Source organism: Ahaetulla prasina, chromosome 1 (assembly GCF_028640845.1).
Source record: "Ahaetulla prasina isolate Xishuangbanna chromosome 1, ASM2864084v1, whole genome shotgun sequence".
NCBI lineage: Eukaryota > Metazoa > Chordata > Lepidosauria > Squamata > Colubridae > Ahaetulla > Ahaetulla prasina.
The window spans coordinates 1,281,885-1,294,975 of NC_080539.1; the positions used below are offsets into that span (position 1 = coordinate 1,281,885).

At 47.0% G+C, this 13,091-nt stretch overlaps 1 protein-coding gene across 3 annotated transcripts in view; it reads right to left on the reverse strand.

Annotated features, from left to right (window-relative positions):
• Nucleotides 1-5,921, reverse strand: part of FLOT2 (flotillin 2) — a 38,510-nt gene extending 32,589 nt beyond the window's left edge. For 2 of the 3 annotated variants that reach the window (XM_058163940.1, XM_058163941.1), the window contains exon 1: nucleotides 5,765-5,921. In XM_058163940.1, coding sequence (XP_058019923.1) covers nucleotides 5,765-5,813 — 49 coding nt within the window. In that variant the 5' untranslated portion in view covers nucleotides 5,814-5,921. The remainder of the gene's footprint in view (nucleotides 1-5,764) is intronic. The other variant, XM_058163942.1, reaches the window with a different exon arrangement.
• Nucleotides 5,922-13,091: the final 7,170 nt, after the last annotated feature.

The window sequence follows — 13,091 nt, forward strand, 5'->3', positions numbered from 1 at the left end:
CAGGATGCTGCAACTGTCAGAAATACGAGTCAGTTGCCAAGCATGGGGAGAAACAGGCTCAAGCTCAATCCCTCCAAGACGGAGTGGCTGTGGATGCCGGCACCCCGGTACAGTCAGCTGCACCCGCAGCTGACTGTTGGGGGCGAGTTAGTGGCCCCAAAGGAGGTGGTTCGCAACTTGGGTGTCCTCCTGGATGGTCGGCTGTCCTTTGATGAACATCTGGCGGCCGTCGCCAGGAGGGCCTTTTACCAAGTTCGCTTGGTTCGCCAGTTCCCTTCCTTGACCGGGATGCCTTATGCACGGTCACTCACGCTCTGGTTACGTCTCGGCTGGATTACTGCAATGCTCTCTACATGGGGCTGCCCTTGAGGTGCACCCGGAGGCTGCAGTTAGTCCAGAATGCAGCTGCGCGAGTGGTAATGGGAGCCGCTCGTGGCTCCCACGTAACACCACTGCTCCGTAGTCTGCACTGGCTTCCTGTGGTCTTTCGGGTGCGCTTCAAGATCCTGGTTACCACCTTTAAAGCGCTCCATGGCTTAGGACCCGGGTACTTACGAGACCGCCTGCTGTTACCTTATGCCTCCCATCGACCCGTACGCTCCCACAGAGAGGGCCTTCTCAGGGTGCCGTCCGCCAAACAATGTCGGCTGGCGGCCCCCAGGAGTAGGGCCTTCTCTGCGGGAGCACCAACACTCTGGAACGAACTCCCCCCTGGCTTACGTCAACTGCCTGATCTTCGGACCTTCCGTCGTGAGCTTAAAACATATTTATTCATTCAAGCAGGACTGGCATAAATAGTTGATTTTAAATTGGGGTTTTAATAATATTTTAAATTTTAAATTTTAAATTGTTTTAATTATCGGCCGTATAGTAATAGTTCATTTTAATTTCTTTTAATTGTATATATTCTGTGTTTTTATTCTGGCTGTACACCGCCCTGAGTCCTTCGGGAGAAGGGCGGTATAGAAATTTAATAAAATAAATAAATAAATAAATAAATAAATAAATTTTGATCATGTGACCGCAGGGATGCTGCCACGGTCGTAAGTGTGAAAAACGGGCATAAGTCACTTTTTTCGGTGCCATTGTAAACTGTCACTAAATGAACTGTTGAGGAATACCTGTATTTGTGCCAAGTGCCAAGTCATATAATCCAACTCTCCACTAACATTAACAACTCTGTGTGTGTGTGTGTGTGTGTGTGTGACTAACTTAACAACTGCAATGATTTGCTTAATAATTGTGGCAAGAAAGGTGGTAAAATGGAGCAAAACTTGCTTAATGAACCCCTCGCTTAGCAAAGGACACTTTGGCTCAGTTGTGGTCATAAGTCGAGAACCCCCCCATAAAGGGCACATTTATACAAATCTTTTCAGGAAATCTATAAAATAAAAGTGAAAATAGGAAGCTGCTGAGGTAAATCAGTTGTACTGTGGGTGTCACTCGATTTCACAACCAGCTATTATTAGACCAAGAAAACCCAAATGCTAGTCTGACTGGAGGAACTTCCTTGAAGAGGTTTAGAATATTTCACCCTCCCAGAAGCCACACTGTGATGTTGGTTTAATCATTAACACCCCAGGCGTAGAATAATTGCCATGGAATAATCCAGAAAGGCCATCCCGTATCCATGTCGTTCTCGTCTTATGACCTCAACGGGAGCCAGGATTTCTGTTCATAAGCCAGGCAGTTGTTAAGCGAGTCATGGCTGATTTTACAAACTTTTTTTGGGCACGGTTGCTGAGCCAATCACCGAAGTCGTTAAAGTGCATTGAGGTCATTATGCAAATCCCAAATAAACTGTGGTTCTCGGAGGCTCTTGGGAAATGTTGAGCACAGGACCTGGGGATGCTCACAAGGGAGAGCACAGGACAAACACATGACCTGGGGATGCTGCCACTGTCATGCTGCGACCAGGGGTGGGTTTTAAAACCCGTCGCTACCGGTTCGCTCGTGGGCATGCCTCCTGCTGCTTCCAGTTCACCTGAACCGGGGCGAACCGGTAGCAACCCACCACCGGCTGAGACTCCGGAAAGGGTTCAGAGAAGAGCCACAGAGATGTTCAGGGGACAGGAGACTAAACCACGGGAAGGACCGTTGCAGAATTGGGGATGTCTAGTTTAGTGAAGAGAAGGACTAAGGAGGACACGAGAGCCTCTTCCAATATTTGAGCGTTCATACCATTTCATAATTCCTGAGTAAGGCCACACTTGGAATATTGCATCCAATTTTGGTCGCCACGATAGAAAACAGATATTGAGACTCTGGGAAGAATGCAGAGAAGAGCAACAAAAATGATTAGGAGACTGGAGACTATGAAGAACAGTTGCAGGAATTGGATAAAGCCAATCTGGAGAAGAGAAGGACCGGGGTGGGGGTGGGGGTGGAGATGATAGCAGGGTTCCAGTATTTGAGGGGTTCCTCCAAAGCACCTGAAGGTAGGGCAAGAAGCAACGGATGGCAACTCATCAAGGAGAGAAGCAACTTGGCATTAAGAAGGGATTTCCTGACAGTGAGAACAATTAACCAGTGGAACAGCTTGCCACAATATTATGGGTACTCCATCTCTGGAGTTTTCTGAGAAGTGATTGGACAGCCGTTTGTCTAAAATGGTATAGAGTCTCCTGCTCACATAGGAATTGGACTAGAAGACCTTCACGATCCCTTCCAACTCTGTTATTCTGTGTGTAGTATTTTATTTATGCTTTTATCACTGTTCAGTTTTTGTTTTTTAGGATGGTAAGCTGCCCACAGGTACCCTGAGGTAGGAGGGCGGCCAATAAAATTTATAAATAAATAAATATCAGTCACCAAACATCAGATTTTGATGATGTGACTGTGAGAATGTTACGACAGTCATAAGTGTGAGGACCACTTGTAAAACACTTTCAGTGGTGTGGTGACTTTGAACGAACAGTAAAGGAATGGTTGTAAGTGTAATGACTATCAATATGGGAAGTCAAGCAGCTCCTATGCTGCTAAAGATTGAAGGAAGATCTTTTCAGATCGCCAAAGATCAGGGATCTTGGTCAAGAAGGAATCAGTCCAACATGAATGATTTTTGCAAAAGCCTAACCTCAATAGTAACAGAATACAGAATGACAGAGTTGCAGGGGACATTGGAGGTCTTCTAGTCCAACTCCCTACTTGGGTAGAAGACTTTAGACCAAGGGTGTCCAACCTTGGCCACTTTTAAAACTTGTGGACTTCAACTCTCAGAATTCCCAAGCCAGCTGGCTGGGGAATTCTGGGAATTGAAGTCCACAAGCCTTAAAGTTGCCAAGATTGGACACTGTTACCCCAAATCATTCCAGACAAATGGTTTTCCAAGCTGTTTTTCAACACTGCCAGAGTTGGAGCACCCACAACTTCCAGAGGCTCACGGGGTTAATTGTTCTCACTGTCAAGGAAATTTCTCCTTAATTCTAGATTGAATGTCTCTTTGAGGAGCTTCAATTCCTTCCTTCCTTCCTTCCTATCCTGCCCTCAGGCATGTTAAATTAATTAAACCTCTATGGTTCCAGAAGAAGCCAGATTTGCAATGCAAGCGGCCCACAGATAAACTGGCCCTGAAGGTTGAATCCATCATCTGGAACTGGGTTGCATTTAATTGTTTCTTTTAATTGCTGTAGTCAATAATTAACATATAGCCTTGTGCAGGTATAGCTGCAGCACCCAGGGTCACCCATTGTCATTTATGACTTTCTAGGCTAGCTTCTGACAAGCCAAGTCAAGCCCCTCCATTCACTTAATGACATGATTCACTTAATGACCATGTAATTCACTTAATGGCCATGTAATTCACTTAACAGTGCCAAAAAAGATCGTAAAATTGGGCACAATTCCCTTAACAGCTGCCTTGCTTAGCCATTGAAATTCGGGTCCCAATTGTCATAAGTTGAGGATTATCTATATGTACAAATACTACCTGTATCCTCCATTATAGGCAGTCCTCGACTTACATCAATTCACTTAGTGACCTTTCAAGTTACAATGGCACTGAAAAAAATGACTTATGGCCGATTTTCACACTTACAAACATTGCAGCATCCCCATGGTCGTATTTATGATGGTTGCAATGTCTCAGGTTCACGTGATCCACCTTCTGCGACCGTCTGACAAGCAGCTCAATGGGGAAGCCGGATTCACTTAACAACTGCATCACTCACAACTGCACTTGATTCACTTAACAACTGTGGCAATAAAGGTCATAAAATGGGGCAAAATTAACTTAATAACCGCCTCACTTAACAACAGAATTTTTGGCCTGAACTCTGGTCGCAAATCAAGGACTACCTGTCATCCCAGGCAACACCCCTTTCCCAAGACCATCTTCAGAAAGGCGACAAATCCTGAAGCCACAGAAGGGACCCTTCTCAAGCTACAAAGACTCAATGGGGTCACAAATTCGGGGTCCCGCCCGGGAGCCCCCTGCTACCACGGAAAAGGAAAATGAAACGCAACTTTGATGAATAAATCCATAAAATAAATGACATTATTTCCAAGCCCAGCGGCTCTCCTTGCTTGGAAGCCAGGAAAAAAACCCAGGGTGTGGCACCAGTAGCGGGTTGTCACTTCCTTATCAGCTGCACGTATCTTACAGAACATGACATACACAAAACACACACAAAGGTGATCTGCTTTTCTCAAGTCAGTGGGCCTGGCTACTGTTTTCTTTTCTTTTCAACATTTTTTTTTTGGTTTTATTCAGAGAATTAAGATAAAATATCAACTTCCAATATTTCTGTTGTTACAAGAACAAAACAAAGATAGCCCAAAGCATTAAATAGGAAAGAAGACAATGTGCCACCCAGCGTATAATGTGATCCTGGGGCCTGTTTTATTATCCATCCTCAAAGCAACTGGGGTTGCCCATCTTACTCCCTTCCAGGGACACCTCCCCCCCCCCCCCGCCCCGCAAGGAGAGAGCCCTCTGTGCACGCTCAGGGGCAACCTCTCCTCTTTCATTTATTCAAATTGGCATGCCACCCACCTCGCTCTAAAGCCGCCAGATTGCTCTGATGGGGTCCGAGGTTGCTTATGGGCAGGAAGGGGGGAGTTTACACCCTCCTGGGGGGTCTTCTTGCCCCCTCCGCCCTCACACCCCCAGAAACAGGTGCAGGGGGGGAATCTGCAGAGGCGGAGGGTGCATCCCTCCATCAAGGGCTCCCCGGGAGGGATGCATCCCCAAAGCAGCCCCCCCCTTCTGCAATATGATCAGCTGAGACCCCAAGAGGCGCTTGGAACCCCCCCTCGATGCCCCCCAGCCCCAAAGGTGGGGCCAAAGGTCCCCCTCCCCTCCCTATCCTGGAAAGGGGAGTGGTAAGGCCCCTTCCCCTCCCCAACAAGGGAGTAAGATCTCCCTCCTCTTCCTCCCCCTCCCCATATTCGGGTCGTAAGCCCCCCCCCCTCCGAAAGCGGAGGCATAAGGCCCCCTCTCCTCCCCCAAAAGGAGGGGGGGTAAAATTGCCCTCCTCCCCCGGAATTCGGGTCATAAGGCCCTCCCTCCCCTACCCCAAAGTGGGGCATCTCCCCCTCCCCTAAAGGCACTATAACGGGGAGCTGCCCCAGAGGTTTCCAAACGGGCCTGGAGGGGTGTGTGTGCGCGCTTGCAACCCCGAGGGGACGGGGGCGCCTCGAGGCAGGTTCCCGGAAAACACGCGAAGGCAGCTGCGCCGCGTTCACACGTGACGCGCGTGTTTGACTCCCCACGACACGCGTCCCGTCTCGCCCCGCCTTTCCTTTCCCTCCCCCGGCGGCCTACCTGAGACGACGAGCGCCTCGTTGGGCCCCACCGTGTGGCAGTTCCCCATGGCGGGATCCGCTCGCCTCAACTCGGCTCGGCCGCCGCCACAGCCGCCTCAGGCAAGCGCGGAGGCGGGGCTCCAGGCCACGCCCACTCACCGGAAGCGCGCGGGGCGGCCACTTCCGGCGGCGCCATCTTGGGCGCGGCTGAGGCGGCGGAGCTCCGCTCGCTCGTCCCTCCGGCCCGCCTCTTGCTGAGGGTCGCCGCCCGAGGGGGGGGATCCGGCGCTTCTTCTCGCCGCCTTCTTCCCCCGGGGCGGATTCCCACAGCCGGGTGGGCTCCGCCCGCGGCATACAAATTGAATCACTAAAAAGACCGTTTTCGTCGCTCTCCTCCGAACCTGCCAATATTGGTGGTCTCTGAGCGCGGTTATTGTAACAGGCAGGCCTCGGTTTGCAACACCTCACTTAGCGACCATTCGGAAAGCACTGAAAAAAGTGGCTTGTTTTGACCAGTTGTCGCACTTAACGACCAGCGCGGCGTCCCTGCAGTCACGTGATCTACATTGGGATACAGGCCGACTCTCACATTTATGACGGTCACAAGTGTCCCAGGGTCACGTGATCCCCTTTTTGCGACCCCGTGACGAGCAAAGTCAAGGGGGAAGCCAGATTCACTTAACAAGTTTGTTGCTAATTTAACAAAGGCAGTGACTCACTTAACAACGGTGGCAAGGAGTTGTAAAATGGGCCAAAACTCAACCCATTTCTTACATAAATTTTGGACTCCGTTGGTTTTAAGTTGGGAACTACTTGTATTTTCTTGGGGGGTGGAGGTTTTATTTTCTTGCAGAAAATAAAAAATAAAAGAAAATTATTTTCTTGTTCCCAACTAGGGAACATCATCCGTGTGAGGAGGAGGACTGTGAGGTCTTCGGTCCTCTGAGCTTTGCTTTTTTTTCCTTGCAAATATTTCATTACCCAAACTAGGCAGCATCCTCAGTGCAAGTCCTCAAGTCTTTTGGGTCAACATTTTGGTCAGTGGTGGGGAATGATGGGCCCTTTTATGACTTCTGGCCTTCAGCTCCCAGAATTCCTGAACCGGCCATGCTGGGAGTTGAAGTCCACAAGTCAGAAAAAGGACCCATTAGAAGATTAAGTTTACTCCGCAGTTCTTTCTACTAGGAATAATTATGGACTATACAGCTATAGAGACTAAATTGATTTTGAACTTAATAACAGTCGCAAGACTTTTGATTGCTCAGTATTGGAAGAAAGAAGAATTACCTACAATCGAAGAATGGACACTCAAGGTATCAAATCTGGCAGAGATGACAAAAATCTCCGCTTACTTGAAAGACTATACACTAGAAAAATATATTCTAGAATGGAAAATGTGGATTGATTATATTTAAAATAAGTATCAGATAAAAAAATATCGAATAGCATATGAGTAAATTTAGGAAATATTTTGTATTAGATATATTTCTGAAGGAGAGGGGAATTGAGAGTGTGATTAAGTGTGGAGAGACTAGAGATTATAATTTAGGAATTATTTTAGATTATGATTGTTAGTTTTGATACCCTGCATTTTATTCTGGGAAGTCGGGGGGGGGGTAAGGGGGAGGGGAATTGGGGGGTTGAGGCTAGAGATGGAGTGATGGTTAATGTACAGGGATTACTGAAGAAATATAATTAATGTAGGGTCGGGTCTGCCCAGTTACCATTTTAGAACGGTGGGGAGGGAGAAAAGAGAGAGTAGGAGGTAGGAAAGAGGAGAAGAGGAAGGAAGAGGGGTAGAAGAGGGAGAAGGAGGGTGGAGGGAGGAGAGGATGTAGATAAGAGAAGGAGAGGAAGGTTTGGAAAGTAAAAGAAGGTAGAAGAGGGAAGAGTGTTAAAAAGGGGGGTGGTGACTGGGCAAGCCCGACTAATTGTATATAACTGTACATTGGATGAATTATTTGATATGATTGTAAAAATAAAACTTTTTATAAAAAAAAAGAAAAAGGACCCATTGTTCCCCACCTGATTTAGGTAATGAAACGCCTGCAACAAAAAACAGCACCCCTCATTTCCATCCTGAGCTACAAATAGTCCTCAACTTACAACCACAATTGAACCAAAAATTTCTGTTGCAAAGTGAGAAATTTGTTAAGTGAGTTTTGTCCCGTTTTTTACTTTTCTTACCACATTTGTTAAGTGAACCGCTCCAATTGTTCAATTAGTAACTTGGTTGCTAAGTGAATTTTTTTAGAATTTAGAATTTTTTTTTTAGAATTTTTATTGGCCAAGTGTGATTAGACACACAAGGAATTTGTCTTGGTGCATATGCTCTCAGTGTACATAAAAGAAAAGATACCTTCATCAAGGTACAACGTTTACAACACAATTGATGATCAATATATCAATATAAATCATAAGGATTGCCAGCAACAAGTTATAGTCATACAGTCATAAGTGGAAAGAAATTGGTGATGGGAACTATGAAACGATTAATAGTAGTGCAGATTCAGTAAATAGTCTGACAGTGTTGAGGGAATTATTTGTTTAGCAGAGTGATGGCCTTCGGGAAAAAACTCTTCTTGTGTCTAGTTGTTCTGGTGTGCAGTGCTCTATAGCGTCGTTTTGAGAGTAGGAATTGAAACAGTTCATGTTCAGGATGCGAGGGATCTGCAAATATTTTCACGGCCCTCTTCTTGATTCGTGCAGTATACAGGTCCTCAATGGAAGGCAGGTTGGTAGCAATTATTTTTTCTGCAGTTCTGGTTTTCCCCCCCACCCCCATTGATTTTGCTCATCAGAAGGTCATAAAAAGGGATCACGTGACCCCGGACCGCTGCAACCGTCATAAATATGAACCAATTGCCAATTGAATGTAAATCACATAACCATGGAGATGCTGCACGGGTCGCAAGTGTGAAAAACGGTCAAAAGTCACTTTCTTTGGTGCTGTTGTAACTTTGGTCACTAAACAAACTGTTGTAAGTCGAGGACTACTTGTATTCTCCTTTACAGATAGTCCTCTTACAACAATTCACTTAGTGACCGTTCAGAGTTACAACAGCACAGAAAAAGGTGACTTAGGACCATTTTCACAGTTACGACCGTTGCAGCATTCCGGTGGTCGTGAGATCAAAATTCAGAAGCTTGACAACTGATTCACATTTATGATGGCTGCAGTGTCCTGCGGTCACATGATCCCCTTTTTTGTGACCTTCCAACAATCAAAGTCAATGGGGAAACTAAATTCACTTAACAATTGGTTTACTAATTTAACAAACTGCAGTGCTTCACTTAATAAACATGCCAAGAAAAGTCCTAAAATGGGACAAAACCCACTTAACAAACTTCTCAGCAACATGAATTCTGGGCTCAATTGTGCTTGTAAGTTGAGGACTACCTGTATTGGTGCCTGTCGATATTCTTCTGCAAATGGTGCCTGGAATTGTGTCCAGGTGTGGCCTCTCCAGGGCCAGCAGAGAGAGCAAGCCAGAGGTGGACAAAAGGCATTGCCTCTGGACACCCACCCTTGCAATGGCCAGAGGCAAAAATCAGGATTTACCGAATAAAGGAGAGGGTCTGTCTCCTCTCCTTCTAAATTTAAGATGGTGTCACCAGATGGTCTAAACAACATGACTCGTCAAAAAACAAGGTCCAAAAGTTTTTCCAACTCACCTGTTCTCATCCAGGTAGTCCCTAACTTCCAACCATTCCTTTAGCCACCATACGAAGTTACAATGGCACTGAACGAAAGGACTTTATAACTGGTCCTCACAGTTACAACCTTTTGCAGAATCCATACGGTCAATCCATTGATCAGAATAGAGCTGGAAGGGACCTCGCAGGTCTTCTAGTCCCACCCCCACACACTCCCCCCTCTCAAGCAGAAGACCCAATATACTTCCGAGAAACCAAGTCAGTGGGGGAAGGCAGATTCACTTACTGACCATGTGATTCAGTGACCTGCAGTGATTCATTTAACAACGATGATGAGAAGGGTTGTAGAATTCTAGTGGCTTGTTTGACAACCAGGTTGCTTAGCAGCAGAGAAAAGCTGTTTACAATTGTGGTCATAAGTGAAGAACTAAGGTGCCTGTAGTACAGGGGTCTCCAATCTTGGCAACTTTAAGACTTGTGGACTTCAACTCCCAGCATTGCTGGCTGAGGAATTCTGGGACCTGAAGTCCACAAGTCTTAAAGTTTCCAAGATTAGAGACCCCAGCCGTAGTACCTTGTTTTGGAACCAAAACATCAGTGCTAGACTTTCTGGTTTTTCTTTGAAGACATTTCGCTTCTCATCCAAAAAGCTTCTTCAGCTCTGACTGGATGGTGGGGAAAGGAAGGATTTATACTCCTTGCAGACAGCTGGTCATTTACATTATTTTAGAGCCGTGATGGCAAACCTATGGCACGTGTGCCACAGGTGGCACGTGTAGCCATATCAGTGGGCACGTGAGCTCAGCTCTGGCGCGCATGTGTGCGCCTGCCAGCTGATTTTTGGGCCTTCTGGACCCAAACAGGCTGTAGGGAAACAAGCTGTTCCCTGCCTCCGGAGGGCCTCGGAGGGTGGTGGGGAAGGCCCATTTTTCTCTCTCCCCAGGCTCCAGAGCCTTTCTAGGAGTCTGGGGAGGGTGAAAACGGCCTTCCCCACCCCCTCAGAGGCCCTCTGGAGGCAGGAAACGCCCCGTTTGTCCGTTCTTTGCTCTCCCCAGCCTCCAGAGCCTTTCTAGCAGTGGTGGGTTTCAAAATTTTTTACTACCAGTTCTGCGGGTATGGCTTGGTGGGCGTGGCAATAGAAGGTTACTGTAAAATCCCCATTTCCTCCCAATCAGCTGGAACATGGGAGGCAGAGAATAAATGGGGGCAGGGCCAGTCAGAATTTTTACTACCAGTTCCCCAGAACTGGTCAGAACCTGCTGAAACCCACCTCTGCTTTCTAGGAGTTTGGGGAGGGTGAAAACGGCCTTCCCGACCCAGAAGTTGGCAAATGGGCTATTTTTGGCCCCCAGAGGGCCTCCAATGGGGTGGGGAAGGCCGTTTTCGCCCTCCCCAGACTCCTAGAAAGCTCTAGAGGCTGGGAAGAACAAAAAACGGGCCTACCATGCAGTGGTGGGTTGCTCCCGGTTCACTCCAGTTCTGAAGAGCCAGTAGTAAAAATCTGCTGGCGTTCGGTAGTAATGGCTGGCTGGCCACGCCCCCAAACCGGTTCCCCCAATCATCAGAGGCTTTTCTTTTACTTTTAAAAGAATCTTTTCTTCAGCCAAAAAAAAGGCTTTTAAAAGTAAAAAAAAACCTCTGATGATTGCATGGCTGAGCAGGAATCATCAGAACCCTTTAAAAGTTTTTTTTTTTTTTTAACCACCTCTTCAGCCGAAGAAAGGTTTTAAACAGCACCTCTGGCAATCCCAGCTAAGAGCTTCTGGGCTGCTACTAGGCAACTTCAGCTGCGATCGTCAGAGGAGCCTTTTAAAAAATATTTTTCCTCTGGCCCACCCAATCCCCCCTCCTCACTTACCTGATTACAGCTTCTTTCGGGCTGGCAAAGCTAGCAACTGAATCTGCCTGCCTGGAATCCATCTCCTCAGTGAGCGACTGCTTTGCTAGCTGAGGAACTCTGGGAATTGAAGTCCACAAATCTTAAAGTTACTAAGGTTAGAGACTCCTGATCTAAAAAATATAAATAAAATAATAAAATAAAATGAAATATTTGTGCAGCTTTCTGAGATTTGGTGTGTTTCTGTAGTGTTTCACTCTAACTACACAAACACAAAAAATCTCACAAAGCTGTATGTGGCATTGTGTGTGTGTGTGTGAGAGAGAGAGAGTCAGTTGTGTTGTGTGTGTGTAAAGTGTGAAAGATGGTTTTTGAGCTTTTTGTGGCTGTGTGAGGTTCCTGCTTGTTGCAGGGGCCATTTTGGGTGAAGTGCAGCTGCTTTTACATTGTGTGTGAGTCTGTTGTGTTGTGTTATGTGTATCCCTTCGCAAGGGCTTGTAGGCAGCTCCTCTGAGGAAGAGGAGGCAGCGAAGCTCTGGCTGTCCCCCGGGAGAAATCGCCCTCTCTCTGCAGCATTGGTCATGTGACTGAGTGGGCGGGGCCAACTTGATGTCACTCACAATAAGGTGCCACCCCACCTTGCCCTGAGTGACTTCAATTTGCCCACACCCACTCAGTCACATGACCACCAAGCCATGCCCATCAAATAAGCCACACCCACAGAACCGGTAGTAAAAAATTTTGGAACCCATCCCTGCTACCGTGCCATCACATGCCAGGAGCAGGGGGAGTGGGGGGGGTCGCATGCATGGGGGCAGGGTACATAGAATTATGGGTGTGGGCACGCACATGCACGCGACTCCCGCCCTCCGCTCCTGGCATACGATGGCAAAAATGTTAACTATCACTGTTTTAGAGGGTACAAATGGGTTTGGAGCCTTCTTGGAACTGCTGAAAGGACTTTGTTGTAGACTAGAGATAGATGAGGTCCTATCCCTCCCTCCTCCTCTGTTGAGAGAGGGGTTTTCAATTTGGACACAGATAGATGGCCTCTTAGACCCCTCTTTCAAACCAGCCGTCCTCTCTGTCCAAAATGTGGACTTAGCTGTCTTCAAAGAGGGGCCTTTGTCCTTTAAATGCAGATGGACTGCTGTGTTTGTTCTCCTAGGTTGTGCCATGCGTTGATGAAGTGGTGGTTTTGTTTCCCCAACGTACAGATCTGAACATGGTTCATTGCATTTTACTGCCTATACCATATTGCTCAGACACTTCGGGATAACCATGACCTGGATGACCAAGAATCTCCATAGACATTTAACACTGATGACGTTACCTAGTTGGGTCATGAAATGTCTGCCAGAAAACAGCCAAGCTCAGAGCATCAAGGACCACACAGTCCTCCTCCTCCTCCTCTCCACAACCCACCCACTCCCTTCTAGTACTGATGGCCGTGATAGCTCAGGCTGGTAAGAAGCCTGTTATTAGAACACAGCAGCCTGCAATTACTGCAGGTTCAAGCCCGGCCCAAGGTTGACTCAGCCTTCCATCCTTTATAAGGTAGGTAAAATGAGGACACAGATTGTTGGGGGCAATAAGTTGACTTTGTAAATATACAAATAGAATGAGACTATTGCCTTATACACTGTAAGCCGCCCTGAGTCTTCGGAGAAGGGCGGGATATAAATGTAAATAAATTTAAAAAAATGATGTTACCTAGTTTGGGTCATAAGTGTTTGCAAGAAAACCACCAAGCTCTTAGAGCACCAAGGACTCCACAGCCCTTTTCCTCTTCCTCCTCCTCTTCCTGGCAACCCCGCCTCCCTTCTACCACTGATGAGAAAAGAGAAACCAA